This window comes from Eumetopias jubatus, unplaced genomic scaffold, assembly GCF_037043125.1.
Source record: "Eumetopias jubatus isolate StellerSeaLion01/CBP00866 unplaced genomic scaffold, mEumJub1_p1.0 scaffold_3, whole genome shotgun sequence".
Classification (NCBI taxonomy): domain Eukaryota; kingdom Metazoa; phylum Chordata; class Mammalia; order Carnivora; family Otariidae; genus Eumetopias; species Eumetopias jubatus.
Genome location: NW_028274809.1, coordinates 7,181,046 through 7,199,578, shown reverse-complemented (window position 1 = coordinate 7,199,578; position 18,533 = coordinate 7,181,046). Strand labels below are relative to the sequence as shown.

Sequence of the window (18,533 nt, the reverse complement as noted above, 5' to 3'; positions counted from 1 at the left end):
GGAATGGAGAGCTTTCTGAGGACGTGTCTAGATTTTAAAAAGAACACATGGGGAAAATAGACCTATAAAGGATCACATGAAAAATTTTAATTGAGCAACTTTATTCAAATAATTTCTAAGCCAAGAACTCAGAGTCATTTCAATGGGACCAGTTTCACTGAAATTTGCTTTGAAGGGCAGATAAGCGAAGCCAGTTCTCACATATTCTTGAGGATTAAACACACACACACACACACACACACACACACACACAGAGTAAGGGGCAACAGGGACAAACTCTTAAAAATAACTTGGTTATACATCTTCAGCATTCAGTTTTTCTAAGTACAAAGTCACTTTTCTCTTCCATCTTGAAAGGTGTGTTCTTTCCTTTAGAAAAAAAAAAAAAAGACAAGGAAAATGATTTCAGTAAAATTCCACTAGCATTCCCAAGCCACCGAAAGCTTAACTGTTTTGTATTTGTTCCACTGCATATATATAAGCATTTGTGTGCCACTAGAGAAAATGCCACCATGCTTTAAGTGTCAAGGATGTAAAAACCGACCCGAGGGTAACCCCCCTCCCGGCAGCAGCGCCACCTAGTGGTTGCGCCGCCAGGCTTCAACTCCGGCCTGGCCTCCCATGCCTGGGTGGACTCAGGAGTCATGAGACTTCAGCTACACTCCCTTATTTATAAAATGAGAGACAGAACCTGCCCGTTGGATGAGACCTATCTCATCAAAGCGTTCGTGTGGGGATTAAGGAAGGAGGGCGTGAGAAGGTTCTACACGGCCTGGGACCCAGACATCAGCCATTAACATTCCTTCTGTAGTCACAGCTCATGAAGATTTGGTCCCTTTCCTCAAGACATTTATAGTTTAAGTAGAAAAAGAAGAAAAATGTGGAAAATGGTTGAGTATGTTTATATCACAGTTTTAAGACAAAACCCTCCAGGGGGCAGCCATCATGACTTGTCAAATTCCAGGGGAGCCGGCAGGGCCCCACAGAGGGCTGAATTCTCCTCCGGGTGCTCCACTGCCTGGCACAAGGCATGGCTCACGGCTGTGACCTTGGCGGGCCCACCCTGCTCCCCGCACCCTCGCCGGGCAGGTGAAGGAGAGGAGGCTGCCAGGCATTGAGAAGGTAGATCTCCGAAGGCGGGAGGGGTGCGTCGGGCACAGCTGAGGCGGAAGAGGGTGGGGGAGTGACCCTGCTGAGCTCCAGGGGTCGGGCCAGCAGGTGGCTTGACATGGCCGCAAATCTGGGGGCGAGGTGGGAAAAGCCAGAGAGGTGAGCCTGAGGGAGCGGACGATGCAGAGGACAGGTCAGGGGGAATGCCGCGTGAGCAGCTGCAGGCTCAGACCAGCGGGGCTGGCTCCCACTTGAGGAGCTGCCTTCAGTGACAACCCCCTCTCCACTGAGAAGGAAGGTCATCCTGAGAGGTCACACGGGAGCTTCGCTCTCAAGTCTCCTGGGAGCGCCTGCCATGATCCCCGAAAGCCTCGACCCCACAGGACTCAGAATGTGGCTCCGACTTACCCTGCGGGTGGTCTGGTCTGAGATGGCTGCAGGCAAAGAGTTCCAGGCCCAGACAAAAGGGGAAGCCTTGTGCTGTGAGGGGAAGAGCCACCAACCCAGTAGGACCCTGCCCATGGTGGGGCCTTCTGGGGTGCGGGCCGCTCTCCTGGTCTGGCTGGGCCAGGTGGACCCCTCCTTTTTTGCTCCAGCTCCACGTCGGGCCTCACCTAAGGTCCCTGACTTCATTCCTTGACCAGAAAGACCAATCACAATGCAGGTCTGCTTATCTGACCAAGGCTATGGCGTGGTTAAGGCCACAGGACGTGGCCGACGGAGGCGCTGGTGGAGAGAGTGGCTTTGGTGGGGCGCAAGCTAGATGGCAGGCCAAGGAAACGGGAGCCGCCGAAGGACGTGGAAGCAGAGGGAACAGAGACCAGGCCACGATTCTGGCCGGGAGCAGCCGGCGCCGGCCACCATGCGTTGCGCCCATGCAGGAGGGAGCCATCCTCTCCTGCACCCAAAGCGCTCTAAGGTTTTTGGAAATACTCTCCAAGAGGGGAGCCGTGGGGGTCTGAACGCTGAGAAGCGTGAGGAGGCAAAGGCAGGGAAGGACCAGTGGGGTCACTCAGGGGTGGCGACAGTGACAACTCGGGGCTCATCTCTGAGAGGAACGTAACTGTCCCTGGGAGGGATCATAGCAGCGGAAAGAGAACACGGGACATTTAGGGCAGATGGGGTCCATCTGAACGGCCGCTGAGTGGGGCCTCCCAACTGCTGGGGGCCAGGAGGGAGAAGTTGTCGAGGCGGCCTCACCTGCCCACGCCACCGATGCATAAAACCCCAGATGTGCGCTCACTCAGAAGAGTCACATCGTCCGAATCCCGGCCTGGGAACACTGAGGCAGGCACTGGAAAGCCTGGCGCTCATGGGAAGACGCTGAACAACCCACGGTGACTTGCTCCACCCCACCTTCTTGCAGCTCGCCTCCCAAGAGGATGGTGCACGCACGTTAAGTGGGCCGCACAAACCAGACTGTGGGACGAGGTGGGACCTCCGTGCCGAGCAGAGATCGTGCTCAGGGCAGCAGCGTGTGGCCCGAGCCGGCCGCCCCCGCTGGCCCCATTAGGGAATCCAGAAATAAAAGCAAAGTCACTATTCGCAGATCAGTTCTGCTTTACAACAGCTGTTTTCTGAGTGAGACCAGGAGAGGCTGGGAAGGACAGTTTGATAAGGACAGACAGAGCACCCTAGTGAGGCTTTTTAGAAAACCCCCTAAGTGCATCGCAGTGGGAAAGGTGTAAAATGTTCCCGGTAAGAACACTTTCAGCCCCAACCCTGATGCATCTTACACATGCACAGGTTCTGGATATACACACTCCTTTCAGAGGAAGGGAAAGAATTTGGGAGAAAGTTTGGAAAACGGACACAGAAGAATCCTCCTTGTAAAACACCCACATTCAACCAATAGGAACGCACCTTCTTTTCCCAGGGGGGCTGTTGGGAGCTGGCTGCTCGATGGCTCGGCCCAGCACACATGGTGGATCCTGGGAGTTGGCCCACTGTCCGTACAGCTGGGAATCTGATAATCGGCGTCTCTTCAGAGGGGACTGGCGGCCCCTCCTGGCAGTGAGCCCAAAGCGCATAGATGGTTGGGCCTCAAGTGTGGTCGAGCTCAGTGGACTTTCTACGCTCCACTGGGGTGATGCTGACAGCTTTGGGGGACCCTGGAAGCCAGAGTCTGGGTTTGATTTTTCCAAGGTGCCTCCTTTGGGATACTGAACTTGCACACTTGCTCTGTCTGGAGATGTTCCGCTACGTAAAGGGGCCCGTGTCCACTGCAGTGACTGTTGGCAATACTGTTGATAGAACTTGTCAAATTTTTCCTTTATTGCATTGTAACGATTCCTTCCACAGTGCAGAGGCTGTCCGCCTGCTACAGAAGTAGCTTTGCTGGGTGATATGGACTTTCCAAGTGTTCCAAGATCGTTTCCTGGAAAAAGGAGGTCAAGTGTCTGCTCCGAGCAGCCTGGGCTCTGCACGGAGCTGGTCTCTGAAAGCAAGGGAGGGGCACCCCTCTTCGGCAGGCATCTCGCCGCTCCAATAGCTCGTTCACCCAGGTCTTCAAAAGCCTCATGGAACCTCCTAGCTTCTGCTCTGCCGAAAGGTCTGCTGAGCCCGCGGGCGTCGAAGCTCGCTGGACCGCCCCTGTACACGGCCACAGCCGAGGGTCCCGGGAGGCAGGTCAGGCAGGGCTCCTTCCCGGGACGTGGGCAATATTCCTGATGAAGCTTATCAAATTTGATTTCAATTTCCCTGTAACGATTCCCTCCCTTGCCTGGCAGTATTCTGGGTCTGGAAATGATTTTTACAGGAGAAATTAACCATTTTAGTGCCATAAGTCTATTTTCCTGACCACGATGATGCATCGCACTGGCTCCTCCATACGTCAACGAAGAACACCTCCGGGGCATTAAACTCTGCAACCCCTTAAGCTCCTTCCAACTTGGCTCTAATTCGTGGATTTCGGGTTTGTTTACTTCAGGGAAAGCTTTTTCCAATTTTAAACCTGCCTTCCAGTCAGAAGCATCTAGTAAGTTCTCGCGATCTCTTAACACTTCCCCGTCCCTCAGTGGCTCAGAACAGGGGGGGGGTGTCTCCTGGGAACCCCTTCGAGAGGGCCCACCTCCTTGGCAGTGCGTCCTGTTCATTCTGTTCTTATACTTATGCCTCCTTCTGGAACTCCTGCTGTGAGCGATGAACGATGTCTTGGTGGAGATGATGCACGACGGCTTTGTGCTCAGCAGCCGGCTCATCGAGTGCAGCATGCCTGCGTACAGGTCACTGATGGTCACATCACAGATGTTGTCGGCCTCGAAGGCTGGGCTGCTTGAGGAGCTGTTCCCCCTGGCCCCACGTAACGAGAGACTGTCGCTCCTCGGCATGATGGCCAGGTCTGCCGAGCAGGGGCGTGAAGGATCACACTCTCTGGGACATGAAGCCGGCTTGACTGGGCCGCCAGGACTCCTTCCAGGCACACGGCCACGGCTTCCTGGAGGAAAACACACACAAGGTAAAGTGCCACTGTTCAAGACTGTCATCTGCAGAGACCCCAGAACTAAAGGGTGGAGGGTGACGAGGCTTTTTTAAGCAATACAAAACAGCAAGAGAAAAATTCCATGAAAATGTGGGAATAGATTCTTCTCGGAGATTTCTTTCTAGCTATCAAACTTAAATTTCTACTTTCCACCCAAATTTCCCCAATGAGGTCTTTCCTCCCCAGGTGATGGTGTACACGTTGGATGCCTTTTCAAAGTCTCAGGAGAAACCAATGACACTGTTTACCTGCGGGGCTGGGGCGTGGGGAAGACACAGGACTTGCGGAAGACACAGGACTTGCGGATACACCCCTTTGGGCAGATTTGACTTTCACATCATGTGCAATGTTTTATGTATTTAAAAAATAAAATTAAACCAACAAGGATAAGGGAGAACTCTAAAAGTGAAAACAGACCCAGAAAGAACTCAAGTGCTTATCAAATTGAGGGTAACGGAAAGAGGGCAAAGCAGCCCAATGACTTTGAACACCATACCCAAAACACGTAGCCTCAGTGGGTTACTGAGGATCAAAGAGCGGCTTGGAACTCGGGAACCTTCTTTAGCAGGTTGTCAAGCACGTGGTAGCAGGGGCCGTGACTCTGAAACGGCTTCGTGCCGCACAACCAACCAGACAAGCGGAGGGTTGTGGTGCCGGCGATCACGGGGGCTGGGGGCAGCTGTGGAGTCAGGGTGAGGGCACAAAGTGCTCAAAACTGCCGGGCCGGGCCAAAGCACGCGGAAGCCAGTGAGAAGGGCTCCTGCAGCCTACATGTGGGACAACTTGAGCATCAGTGGCTTCTAACACGTGTGAATTAAAAAAAAAGAAAAAGTTCAGGGATTTGTATTGATTCTAGAAAAGTTTTTTTTTTTTTTTTTTTTTAAAGTAAGACCATGTGGGGATAAAGGAACAAAATTCAGGAAAGAAGTGAGACTGTGCTTGTTTAAGGGAGAATGCCAACAGGTGTACCCGAGGAGGGAGGGCAGGACTGGCAGAGGGAGGGTTTGCTGCATGGACTCAGGCAGGTATTAGGGCCCGAAGCCAAAACCACAGGGTGGGGGGTCTGTGGGGAACCAGGCAATCTCAGAGGGGCACCCACAGACGACTCTGAGGAAGCAAGGAACCTGGAGGGTCCTCCCTTAGCTAAGTGCTCAGGCTCGAGCGTCACCAACAACGGGACAGAGTGATGGGCCATCCTCGGAGAACACATCGTCGTCTACGCAGTGTTTTTGCCAAAAATGGTTAACATGAACTTAACCTTGAGAAAGTCCAGAGAAGTCCAAATTGAGGGACGTTCTGCAAAACTACCGGTGGCTGGGATTATTCAGGAAAGTCGTGATAGGAGACAGCCCAGGAGCCCTCTAGCCTTCAGGGACAGCTACACCCTGGCCTGTGCCGGGGTTTCCCTGTTCTTAGGAGACCGGGGGGCACTTAGGGACCGCACATATGTGAAAGCAAGTCGATGTACACGGGATGCGTGTGTGGGTGCAGCGGGCGGATAAGCAAATGCCACAAAATGTGGATTGTTACATGCCAGCAAAGGATGTTTATTGTAGGAGCCCTGAGTTTCCAGAGATTCAAAAAGTTTCAGAACGGTAGGTTGGGATAAAGAGCTAATCAGAACTTAGCATGCCGGAGTCTTAGGGAAAAAAAGCAGTTCATTGGTTAAATGTGAATTATTTACCTATTAAGTGCTGGTGTCTCTAACTGTTTATGTCAATGAAACATGCACGTAAGCAAAAGGGACACGGTTCATGCAAAGTTTCTATGTCACACTCACCATGGGTAGGCCTGGCAGGCGAGGCCAAGGAAGGGGTCAGTGTCACACGGGTGTCCTCTCCATCTCCGTCATCAGTACACTGAAATCGAAGCACATGATTTTAACATGTGGGGGCGTCCTGAGATGCCCCCCACCGCCAGCGCCGTGCCCCGCAGGATGGTGTGAGCCGCTCCTCCCCAACCACAGGCTGTGCATCTGAGCTCGGCAGCAGACGTGACAAGTGTGACCACAATCACAGTGGCTATAGCCTCCAGCGGTGGTCGGAAGAGGTGTCTTAGTAAAATCTGGGAGCTTGCTCCACATGGTCCCCAGGGACCCCCCAGAGGGCCACCGCCGCCATGGACCGCCCCCCGCTGCTCTAGGATTAAGGGAAAGGCCGTTTCCAGTACATCAACCCATTCAATGGTCCTCAGCCACGGCCTTCTCACTGGTCAGCAGCCCAATAAGATAAGGTATATGTTCCTGTGAAGTTTGCTGCCTTTGAGGTAAAGGACTCAATCCACCACCTGTACCTCCTAGTTACTGGATATGAAAATGTCCTTTCTTTATGAGAAGACCCTGACAGAACTTCAAAAGCTAGAGATGGAGTCCTGGTTCTTTGTCGGGCCAAGCTCTGGGAGACTGGCTGTGGAGGAGCGCAGTGGGCACCCCCCCCCGGGCGAGGGCCCGGCGGGGCAGCCCAGACCCCAGCGTGAACCCCCCGCCACACAACCGCAGATCAGGTGCAGCGGGCACCTTGCTGCCGATACCCGGTCACCCCAGAGCCGCGGGGAGGTGGGAGCTCTCGCTTCCCCATCACTGCCCCCAAGGTGGGGCCCCTTACATTTCTAGGAGCTGCCCCAGAACAGAGGGCAACGGAGGGCGCACCCCACGAGTTTCCCTGATGGTCGCTGACCCTGGGGACCCAAGCGCTTCCTCAAGAGCGGAAGTCTGCAAGCCCGGGAATGAAATGGTTTATACACTTGCTCAGGAGGCTCCTTCTGGGCCCCACGGAAGGTGAACAAGAACTTGATTAATGGACCTTCAATTATCAGCAGATGCATGCCGGGAAGCACATTACCTCTGAACACCCTTCATCCTGGAGCAGTGCATCCACTTGGGTCAAGTATTTCCTCCTTAACTCATTTTTCAAAGGGCTCCAAGGCACTGCAGGCTGGTAAAGAAGAGAATCAGGATTCGTAAGAGCTTTTGGGTCTGGTTGAGCTCTTGGGTTCTGGAGCAAACTGGCAAGTTCATTAATTACACATCGGTAAATGAAGTTCCTCAAAGTCACTTTTCGCTCCTTGCTGTTAGTGCAAAGCGGTCCAGACCCTCTGAAAAGCCACCTGACCCAGAAATCAAACTTGAGATAATTTACCCCGTGGCAACCATCCAAAAGAAAGTAAAAAAAGACAAAAAAAAAAATAGAAGCCTGTGGAGGTTTAGGACAGAATTACTAGAACAGAAAATAATTTAAAACAATCTGAATATCCTCAGGTGAGTTCAGGACTCAACTATGAGAATCGGCCCCGATCAGTACGTTTATAAGACGCTCAGCATTTGGCTCAGGAGGGAAAACAGCCGCCTCTCCATGCCCCTTCTGCCTCGCGCCGGGGAGAGGGCGTCTCGACCTTCACTCTGCACCCGAGTGGGATGCAGATGGGGCATAACACAAACATACCTTGTCCAGAATGTTCCTTATTGCTGGGGCCACCTACTTCCCCTTCACTGCCGCCCCTATGTAATACTTCACAAAGTGCCTCCCCTCCTCCCCCAGGGTCACGACCCACTCTAGTTAGGCACTAGAAAGTCACACATCGGGTATATGGGCAAACTCTGCATGAAAAGAGCAATTTTAGAGAAAACCCACACACTAGCTATTCCAGCATCTGACACTGGGGCCAGGAAAGACGCTCCTTTAGACCATGTTCTTTGTGTGTTCTCGTGTATCCCAGTGGAGGGAAGGTGAGGTCCGATCCTGACGGATCGGGAGGGGACAGGTGGTTCTGGGCCCACTAGGGCCACGGGGGAGGCAGACAGAACAACGGCCTGAAGACATGACCTCATGACCACACAGGCTTCCAAGGGCTGGTCTGGAAATACCTCCCAGAAACAGCCTCCTTATGACATTGCCTCTTCGGGCAAAGGCCAACTTAGAACCTAACTTTCAGTATTGCGTGCTCGATCAAAGGCATGGGCACCCTGTGAACTGTGACTGGTCTGTGTGCAGACGGAACATCATCCAACGTGTATGAAAGTTCAGTAAACCGGGCTTGAACCGGGGGCAGTAGTGGTTGCCGCATGCTAGACAGAAGGAGCCCCTCGTTGCCTTGGGGGATCTGAAGGGGGGCCAGACATGAGGGGTAGTATCAGCAAAGAGCGAGCCTCCAAAGAGCACAAGACAGACCCTGGAAACGAGGGTGTGCCCTTGTACCTCCGCGCCCTGGCTCAGCCCCTTCGTTCCAACAGGCAGGTCTTACCATGAAGGACCCAGCAACCACATCTTCCTGATATAAAGATGTATCATCATTGCTTTTTGAATCTAAAAGCAAAAAAAGGAAATCTAAATTAGCATTTTAAAGAAATGCTTGCATTTTCCTCTTAAGGATAGTTTTCGCACCACTGGAGTATGTTCTAGAGTGCTCCCTTTGATAAGGACACAGCTATCTGTCGCTGTCCTGATTACTAGGAATGCAACAAACCCATCAGAACAGGAATACGACGGGAGAAGCAGCTTTTTTCTTTTTTCTTTTTTAAAGATTTTATTTATTTATTTGAGAGAGAGAGAGAGAGAGTGTGTGCAGCAGGGGGAGGGGTAGAGGGAGAGGGAGAAGCAGACTCCTTGCTGAGCGCAGAGCCGGACATAGGACTCGATCCCAGGACCCTGAGATCATGACCTGAGATGAAGGTAGACGCCCAACCGACTGAGCCACCCAGGTGCCCCTGGAAGAGCATTCTATCACCTCGAGCTCCTTCAGTGGCCTCTGATTCTAGGAGCTGAGTCGCCCTGGCCCAGGGCTGTCCTACTCTGTGATGATGTAAAGTTCCTTACTTGCTGTCTGGTATGTCAGCCACTGGCCACATGTGGCTGGTGAACACTCGGAATGTGGCTCATGAGGACAGGGAACTTAATGATTAAATTTTATTTAATTTTCAATTCATTTGAATAGCCACAGGCAACGAATGCCACCATGCTGGACAGTGCAGCTCTGGGATAAACGATTTCTAATTATTTCAAATGGTCCAGAAACTCATGGACCTAAGGATTTACGGAGTTGAAATCGGGATCAAAGAGTAAACACCTTCATTTAGGGCTTTCTAGTTCTACTTGGCAAGACTACCCAGTGTTTCCCCGAAGGACTGAACCCGTTGTACAGCTGGCCCGGCGGGCTGGGCAGAGCACACAAAGCCTGGGGAGGACGAGTGCCGGCAGGAGATGGGGGTTTTGGACCCGTTACAAAGTCTGACATTACAGACATAGAGTCTAGTTAACCGCTACCCGGAGAAGAGCTGGTGTATGGAGCCTGGGTGAAGGTGGGAGTCTGTTCGGATCTGGGGGTCAGGGGGCTTCCTGGGGGCAGTGAAACATGGCAGGCAGGTCAGGATTCTGGTCTTTATCCTAAGAGCAACAGGAAGTCACTGCCGTGCTTTGAGCAGAGAAGTGGCGTGACCAGATGGGCACGGTCACAGATGCCAGGGGGCAGAGCTGGTACTGTCGGGGGTGCAGTGGGACACGGGGGCAGAGCCGCACAAGGGATGGGGGGGGGGAGACAGGCACAGGAGGGTGATGTCTTGGGTAGGAGGGAGGGAGGGGCTGGGTTTCTGGCTCATCCTACAGATGTGCCGAGGGCAATTCTGCTGGGTTGACCTTTTCAGTTTAGATGTGCCAAGTTTAGACAAAGTATTCAAGAAGAGAAGCTGACAGGGTCTGGGCTGGGGGTTCCACCAGATTGAGGGGCTCAGACCAATCTCAAGAAAGGGCATCTGGTGGAGAGGAAAGGTGGGCTGGCAGGACAGGGGAGAAGGAAGAAAATCCACAGAGAACAGGACCACTGGCTAATGCCAGGATTTCCAGAAGCTTCAAATGCTACCAAGAGGGCAATGGGATAGAAGCCACAGAATGCCGATGGGTCAGCAATGGGGTGGTTGGGACCACTGAGCGTTAGGCCTTCCAGATGGAGTCGGGAGCCAGACGGAGCTGGTGGAGTGCATGGCAGGTGGTAAGCATGAGCAGGCCCTACACGTTGGGTTGTGAAGGGAAGTCGAACAAAGGCAGGCGACTAGAGAGAGGGGCACGGGGCGGGGAGACTGGTCAACTATGCTCTGTGTGCTTGAGGTGAAATGTGAGCACGTTCAACACCGACGGGCTGCACCCAGAGCAGAGGGAGACACCAAAGAGAAAAAGATGGCGGAGATCGACAGATTCCCCAGAAAACCGGCTGGGTCGGGGTTTGGGCAGCAGGACTGGCCTGAGAAAGGAAACGAGGCCCCTCTGAGGACAAGGAAGGAGGACACGGCGGTGCAGAGGCAGGAAGATGTCACACAGAAGTCAGCAGTTCAAACACTGCCCCATGGCGCAAATCTGAAGTCTCATGAAATTCCTGAGATTAATTTTTTTAAGGGGGGGCGATAAGTTAAGAAACGAACGGGGGGGTGCACGTCCATTCTTCAAGAAGGTTTGAGTGCTGTTTAGGTGTCAGGTGCCACAGATGTAACTGAGTAAGACAGAAGGAAGTAGCAGGCACTTTAGGACCCTCTGGTTTTTAAAACAGCCCTGGAAGAAGTCCTAGTGAGGGATCTGGACTTTAGATGCTGTACCAGGGACCCGTGCCCCTCCCAACCCCGCCACCCAGCACAGGGACACTCACCCACTGCCAGGACCCGTGTGCCGGGCACTGGAGGTGCCGGACCGCTGGCGCTCGCTTCCGTGGGGCTGCCACCACTCCTGCCGACCGTCTCCACCAGGGAGTCCTCAAAAGCACAGAAGTGGATCAAGACAGCCTTGATTCAGTAATAACACACCTCAAAGCCGCTGTGAAGTAACAACCCTATAGTCCTTCCTTTAGCATGTGAGAGAACAGGGTTTTGCGTGCTTCTCTTCTAGTACTTTCCCGCATAAAGGGCCTCGAGACTCCCCGTCGATTGGAGGGGCCCCCCTCAGAGAAGGAACGGCTTTCTTCCTCCAGGTGTGCCCTGGGCTACTGCTCCCAGAGGCACTCGGATGGTGAGGGGCAGAGCAGGGGAAGCGAGGAGAAAAGGCGGGAATGCAGGGGCCAGACCGCGGCCCAGGTGTGGTGGCAACACAGAACCCAGACGCCACAGGACAGCCTTGTCGCTAGATCGGCAGGTAGAACCCAGAAATCTGAGAGGCCCTGTGGGACTTCCTGTGACCTCGTCTGTGACCCCGTGCATGTGAAGTCAGTTCTCGGGGGCAGTCAGCCGTCCTGACCAGGACTCACGCCACGGGGGGGCGACCAGCAGGCCACGAGCTTCTCTCCACAGCCTGGTCTCTACCACTGGCCTCGCTAACAATCCTGACAAATGCCCTCAATGGGTTCTCATTAGTAAAACCTGAGAATTCAAGACACCAGACTGGCTAAAGTTTCTTAGGAACTCCCCCGCCCTGCAAGAACAGGAGTGAGAACATGGTGAAGCCTGTCCCTTCAGGGATGATCCTGAGCTGTCATCAGGGGGCATTTGTGGCTGGCTGTGAACACAGCGTGGTAACTGAATCTTGCCTTGGGGAATGTCGCCTCCTTTGCCTCAGGTAATAAGGGACTGAACCACCTAGAACAGAGAGGAGACTAGAGGGGCCTCTGTGTCTGGAGGTGAGGCCAAACTTGATTTGAGAACTAGGGGGAAGCAGAGCCATGGACACCGACCTCCCAGCAACTGGAAGCTCTGGAGGCTACAAAGAGAGCGCAGGCCTTGTGTTAGGACCAGACCAACAGGTCAACACACGCACAGCCCACTGGGGCTTACTGCCTCCCACAGCCTCCAGGCACCATCTCGGGGGTGCGGTGGGGGGCCAGCTGAGTATCTGGCTGGCTGGGGAAAGAAGGCAGATTTGGGCACAGTCACACAGAGTAACTTCGGGGGGGTTGCAGACATCTGAGTGGTCAGCACAGATGATGCCCAGTTTTCTAATCCTAGGAGAGGAGCTTAAAATTCTATATACCCCAGGCAGGGGTGGTCCTACACTTCAAGCAAAAACCTTAAATAAATGTCCAGATGAAAACACTTGGCTACCGGAGCCATTCAAGCACTGGTCTGATCGGTGGGCATCACTATTACGCATAATTTAGAGTGTGTATCCTTTGACCTGATAATCACACTTCTTGGCAGCTATTATATAAGGGATAATATTGGCGCTGGGAAGAGCCAAGGATGGTCCTCCGAGGAGCATTTCTAACAGGGGTCTTATAAATAAAGTTTCACAGGAGCACAGCCATGCCCGTTCACATATGGCATATGGGAGCCTTCCTCTCATAATACAGAGCAGAGTAGCTGGAACCACACGGCAGACCAAGCCTAAAATACTTCTCACCTGGCCCTTCGTCAGAAGTGTGCTGATCCCAATTTTTTATAATAAAGGAAGGTGCAAACAGCCAAATGCCTATCCACGAGAGCAGTTTTTTAAAAAAGGTAATTGAATTATACAGTGGATGATGAAAAGAAATGTTCACAATGTATATTATGTGGAAAAACGAGGATGAAAAACGTGTATCATGAGCAGGAATTATACTAAAATGTCATTAGTGACTATGGGAGTCAGGTTGATTTTAATAGTTATATGTATTTCTAACATTTCTGCAACTAAATACATGATGTGTGTGATGAAAATAATTGGGAAGAAATTTTGTTTCAGAATTGCTGTTAATGACTTGGGAATCCTACCCGATGTTTTCATTCCAGGGTACAGGCTTCTTGGCTGAGAAACAGTCATTAAGGGGATACCGGACGTCCTTGCAAAAATTACTGTAGCAAGGCTCCGTGGGTGTCCCAGCAGGAAGGCAAGCTGCTGCGGTGTGCATGGATAAATTCGGGGAAAAGCACACCCGGGTTTTGGAAGGTAGCTCCATGGGAGAAAGAAGCGTGATCCTGCACCCTCTCCCTAATCTCTTCCCCTTGCAGGAGAGAAAAGAGGCCACTTTCTTTCCTCAGAGGAACTGGGTCGGGTCTTTTCTCTAAGGACCCAACAAAGTAAGCTCGCAGCTGTGGCTGAAGCTGGGGCAGGAGTGGGTTTCTCCCGCCGGCCAGCCCTGAACGTGGGGCTGTTGTCAAGAGCCCCTCGGCCTACAGCAGAGGGGACTGGTCCTGACAAGCAACAGAAGTGAAGCTTCTCAGTAAATCCTTAGAGGAAAATGGGGTAGTTTGGGCGAGAAACCAGAGATCAGGAGCCCTGCGGTGACCTCCGGAGGCTCCCGGCGCGGTCACAGCTGAGCCACACCTTTATTCACACTGATACTCCTGCACGGCAGCATGTGTTGGCGATAACATTTGACATTAAATACCTGGATGTGTCCTTTGTTTCTCTCCTTTACTAGTCCTCCGCCCCAAATTCTCAATCCTTCAGAAAAGAAATAAAATAAAAATTACCACTTAAGCAATCCTGGCTGCTGAATTTCTGTTCAATCTATGTCAAAGAAAACTGAAGTGACGGGCAAAAGACAGATGTAACACTGAAAGAAAGCCCTACTTCTGATATTCTGTTGTTTTTCATCTTTGTGAGGTTGAAGGTTTTTTTTTTTTAAATTAAGATTAGACAAAAACCTGTCATTAATGTAGGCAGCAGCTTGTCCAATTCTGTCATTAAACCAGAGTTAAACGCGAACAAGGAACACACATAGGCCAAGTATTGTCCTTAAAATAGATATATTGAGAGCAAACTATGTATTACGTATAGACTGGAAGCACTGTTTGAAGGCAATCTCTCTATCCCGTGTACGGAGTGCTTTCTGAGGGCAATCTATATGTACAGAGCACGGCCCAAGCATGCAGGTGAGCACTGAGATATGGGAGTCCTGCCACTTACTAGCTAGCAGGACCTGGACAAGAATACTTAATCTCCAACCACTCTGGAAAACAGTATGGAGGTTCCTCAAACACTTGAAAATAGAGCTACCATACGATCCAGCAATTGCACTACTGGGTATTTACCCCAAAGATACAAATGTAGGGATCCGAAGGGGTACGTACACCCCAATGTTTATAGCAGCACTGTCCACAATAGCCAAACTGTGGAAAGAGCCAAGATGTCCATCGACAGATGAATGGATAAAGAAGATGTGATATATATACACAATGGAATATTATGCAGCCATCAAAAGGAATGAGATCTTGCCATTTGCAATGACATGGATGGAACTGGAGGGTGTAATGCTGAGTGAAATAAGTCAATCAGAGAAAGACATGTATCATATGACCTCACTGATATGAGGAATTCTTAATCTCAGGAAATAAACTGAGGGTTGCTGGAGTGGTGGGGGGTGGGAGGGATGGGGTGGCTGGGTGATAGACTTTGGAGAGGGTATGTGCTATGGTGAGCGCTGTGAATTGTACAAGACTGTTGAATCACAGATCTGTACCTCTGAAACAAATAATGCAATATATGTTAAGAAAAAAAAAAGAAGATAGCAGGAGGGGAAGAATGAAGGGGAGTAAATCGGAGGGGGAGACGAACCATGAGAGATGATGGACTCTGAAAAACAAACTGAGGGTTCTAGAGGGGAGGCGGGTGGGGGGATGGGTTAGCCTGGTGATGGGTATTAAGGAGGGCACGTACTGCGTGGAGCACTGGGTGTTATGCACAATGAATCATGGAACACTACATCAAAAACTAATGATGTAATGTATGGTGATTAACATAACAATAAAAATTTAAAGTAAAAAAACCCGAAACAATACTTAATCTCTCCCTAAACCTCCCTTTGCTCCCAGGTAAATTCAAAGTGAATAAGAGGGATCATTGGGTTGAGATGGTTGCTACTGATGATAATAGCAGCAAACGTTTGCATGGTGCTTACAATGTCCCAGGCTCTATTCTAAACACTTCTCATGTATATCACATTTAGTATTTACAACTCACTTCTATGGAACTTGTGGACTACTCCTAACTCCCTAGGGGGTAGGCACTCACCAAGTTCATTGTACAGATGGAGACAGAGAGGTAAGAAGTAGGTCAAGTCACCAAGCCCAGGCCGCTTAGCCAAGTGGCGGGGCCAGGCTGTGAACCCAGGGGAGTGACTCTCTGTGCTCCTGCCCACTGTGCCATGTGGCCTTTCCAGAACAGAGTGATGCTGAGCAACCGTGCTGAGTCAAGTCAAGGTTTTGCCGGTGTGGCTAAGTGACATGGGGCTAGTTCCCAAACCTCTTTCTGCTGCATCTCTGCTAGGAAACAATGATCCTAAGAACAGTACCTACCTCAAAGTGTTGCTAAGAATCAAAAACATGAGACTCTCAGAAGCATAGGGCACACGGTTGGCTGTCAACCCATGTGGACAACTATTATTCCCCTACTGTCTTCATCATCAGCGGTGTGGGAGTTAGCCACACTCTACACCCTATGGCGTTGCTTTTAAATCGGGAATTCCTGCCACAAGGTGGTCTGCTAGCTCTAAGCAGAAAGTACCTCTCCAGGCTAAGCAACAGGTCAGTGGAACTGCGTTATCATCAGCCAGGAGTTCCTTAGATCTACTGAATCCACACCCAGCACTGCTGCCCGAGGCCCCAGGAATCTGTGTTTTAATGAGCTCTCCAGGAGGCCTTGGTGCTCTAAAGTCCGAGTGCCCTCAAGCTGTTTGATGCTTCAATTACCGTGCTCCTCAAACCAGAGTCAGAGTGAGTTTCACTGGTGGAGTTAGTGGTGCTCTAGGTATATGGAGGGGCCAAAATATTCCTGGCACCGCCCATCCTTGCGGGAGACAGTGCATAAGATCAGAGTGAAGCCTGCTGATGGCACCCTCAGGAATGATTCCTACGTGGCCCTGTGTCCTGCCCTCTGGTTAGATTTTCATCGCCTGATACTACACTTGATCTCAGCCAAAGGGCCGAGAAGCGATTGTCATCGCCCGACAGAGACCACAGAGTAAGTGAAACCTGGAGCTGAATATCTTAGCTTCTGTCTTCATGAACTTTTTACACAAGGTGCAGCTGGCTCACCTAAAAAGGCAGACAGTTAACACTTTATTTAACTTCAGAAGTTGATCCTATGAAACTTTTAGTGCCTGTCTGTCCCGTGCACAGAACTGGATCCGAGATTTGCCTTCATTAGTAGGTCAGAATGAGCGGGTAATAAGACTGAGTGGGTGGAACTGACCTCTTAACCTAGTTACCAAAGAGAATCCATGAGATTTAAGTCAGCTTACAGCATCAACCACTAAACGGAATGGCTCCTTCTCCCTACATTCAGGTCAAGTTCCAAGTGCTCAGAACCTCGAAGAGGACAGTTAATACTCCAAGTCAGATAGGTCAAATAACAGTCAATAGGGGTGTTTACTAGGGCCAGGCCCCGTTCCAAGAGCTCCACAAACATGCTTATGTGACTTACAACATCCCCATCAAATAACCCATTGGACAAACGAAGAAAAAGAGACAGGCCCACAGTTAAAGCAACCAGCCTAAGCTGACAGGATAAGTGGCCAGGCAGGGGCATTTTTAACCAGCATGCATCTATGGGTCTGCAGAAATCTGTTTTAACAAGTAATTCTGCCGGAAATTAGTAATTTAAGTATCTTATAGGTTCGAGGGAATTAGTAATGTTTTAGTTCCTACTGGGTGAACAAAGTTTATTTTCGTAAGAGGGCCAGGACAGCATTTCAAACTCAGGGAAGACGCTATTCTGTTCACACTCTTAACTGTAAATATTCAGAAGGTGGGAATGACTCCGTACCCTGGGGTGTCTCATAGGTCAGCGTGGACATCTGCACCAGCGGGGCATCCTCGAAGGGCTGGTCGTACTGCGGGAGAGACAGGGGCGTCCCCTCAGGTCCGAGGGCCACGAGGGGGTCCTGACCCGGGCGCAGGAGGCGCCAGCGCGAGGCTGGAAGTCTGGAGGAACCCCAAACCCCGCTCCCTCCCTCTCGCCCCCCAACCACCTCCCCCCTCCACCCCAACCCCCCAATCCCATCTCCCCAGCCGCGCTTCCTCCTCTCCATACCCGTCTCCCCTACCCTTCCCGCCCTGTTGGCCCCGCGCTCGGCCGCCTCCATCCTTACCCCAGCCCCCAACCCCGTTTTCCTCCATCGGCCTCGCGCCCCGACTCCCCCACTCCAGTGGGCCTGTGTGTGTGTGTGGGGGGGGGGGCGTACCTTTTCTATCAGTCGCTGCATGTGCCTCTGGAAGCGGCGGCGGCTGTCCCGGAGCTTCCAGAGCAGCGCGTCCTCCCCCAGGAGCTGGTCCTCCATGGCTCACCGAGACGCACACCCGACTCCAGCGGGAAGCAGAACCGCAGCCCGTCCCGCGCCCCGGTTCAAATAGCGACTCCCGCCCTTTCTGTCGGCCCCTCCGACTGCCTATTGGCTGGCGCGGAGAGGCCGGGCGCTGATTGGGCCTTTCAAACGTATCTGCGCATCTTACTCCCGGCCAATCCGCGCCCGAGTTCCGGCCCCGCCCCGCCAACGCGCCGGGGCCAAAAGGAGAGGGGTGGGTCTGCCACCGCGCCTGCGCTCCGAGGTGGCCCGGGGGTAGGTCTGCGGTGAAGTGCCTGTTAATCCGCGGAGCTACTCGAGAATCCTGCGAAATACGTACGATTCTTCCGTTGTGCACATGAGCCGTCTGGGTGACTTGCGGGGTGGGTCTCGCCGCAGTGTGGGGGCCGCCCCTCTCAGGGCCGTGCGCAGTTAGGACCCCGCGGGGGGGGGAGTCCAAGAAAGACACCACCAAATTACCATTACAGAAGGAGGAGAGCGAACGTATGTTTAAGAAGAAATACCATAAATGTCACAGGATCCAAGAAAATATAATATTTTTATTAACGTCCTGGCGCACCTTTTTTCCCCTGCATATTTTCGAGTGCTTACTCAGCCTCTTCATTGATACTAATTTTGTAGTATTTTCTCCAGAGAGAATGGAAAGATAATTCAGTCTTTTGCATAGCTGATAGAATTTGTTTTATGATTGACATTTTAGATGTTTTATTCAGCTTCATAGGTTGGCCATATTTATGTGCTTGTGCCGACGTGA

The 18,533-nt window shown here is 51.8% G+C and overlaps 1 protein-coding gene across 1 annotated transcript; it reads right to left on the bottom strand.

Moving 5' to 3' along the window:
- Nucleotides 1-84: 84 nt before the first annotated feature.
- Nucleotides 85-17,805, bottom strand: HJURP (Holliday junction recognition protein). The gene is made up of 9 exons (XM_028105371.2): nucleotides 17,660-17,805; nucleotides 17,242-17,308; nucleotides 13,865-13,920; nucleotides 11,219-11,321; nucleotides 8,831-8,892; nucleotides 7,432-7,524; nucleotides 6,372-6,450; nucleotides 2,974-4,546; nucleotides 85-369 (listed from the first exon to the last, which is right to left on the bottom strand). Exons 1-9 carry the CDS (start codon nucleotides 17,753-17,755, stop codon nucleotides 333-335), a joined length of 2,166 nt encoding a protein of 721 aa, XP_027961172.1. The 5' UTR covers nucleotides 17,756-17,805; the 3' UTR covers nucleotides 85-332.
- Between the last annotated feature and the right edge of the window lie 728 nt (nucleotides 17,806-18,533).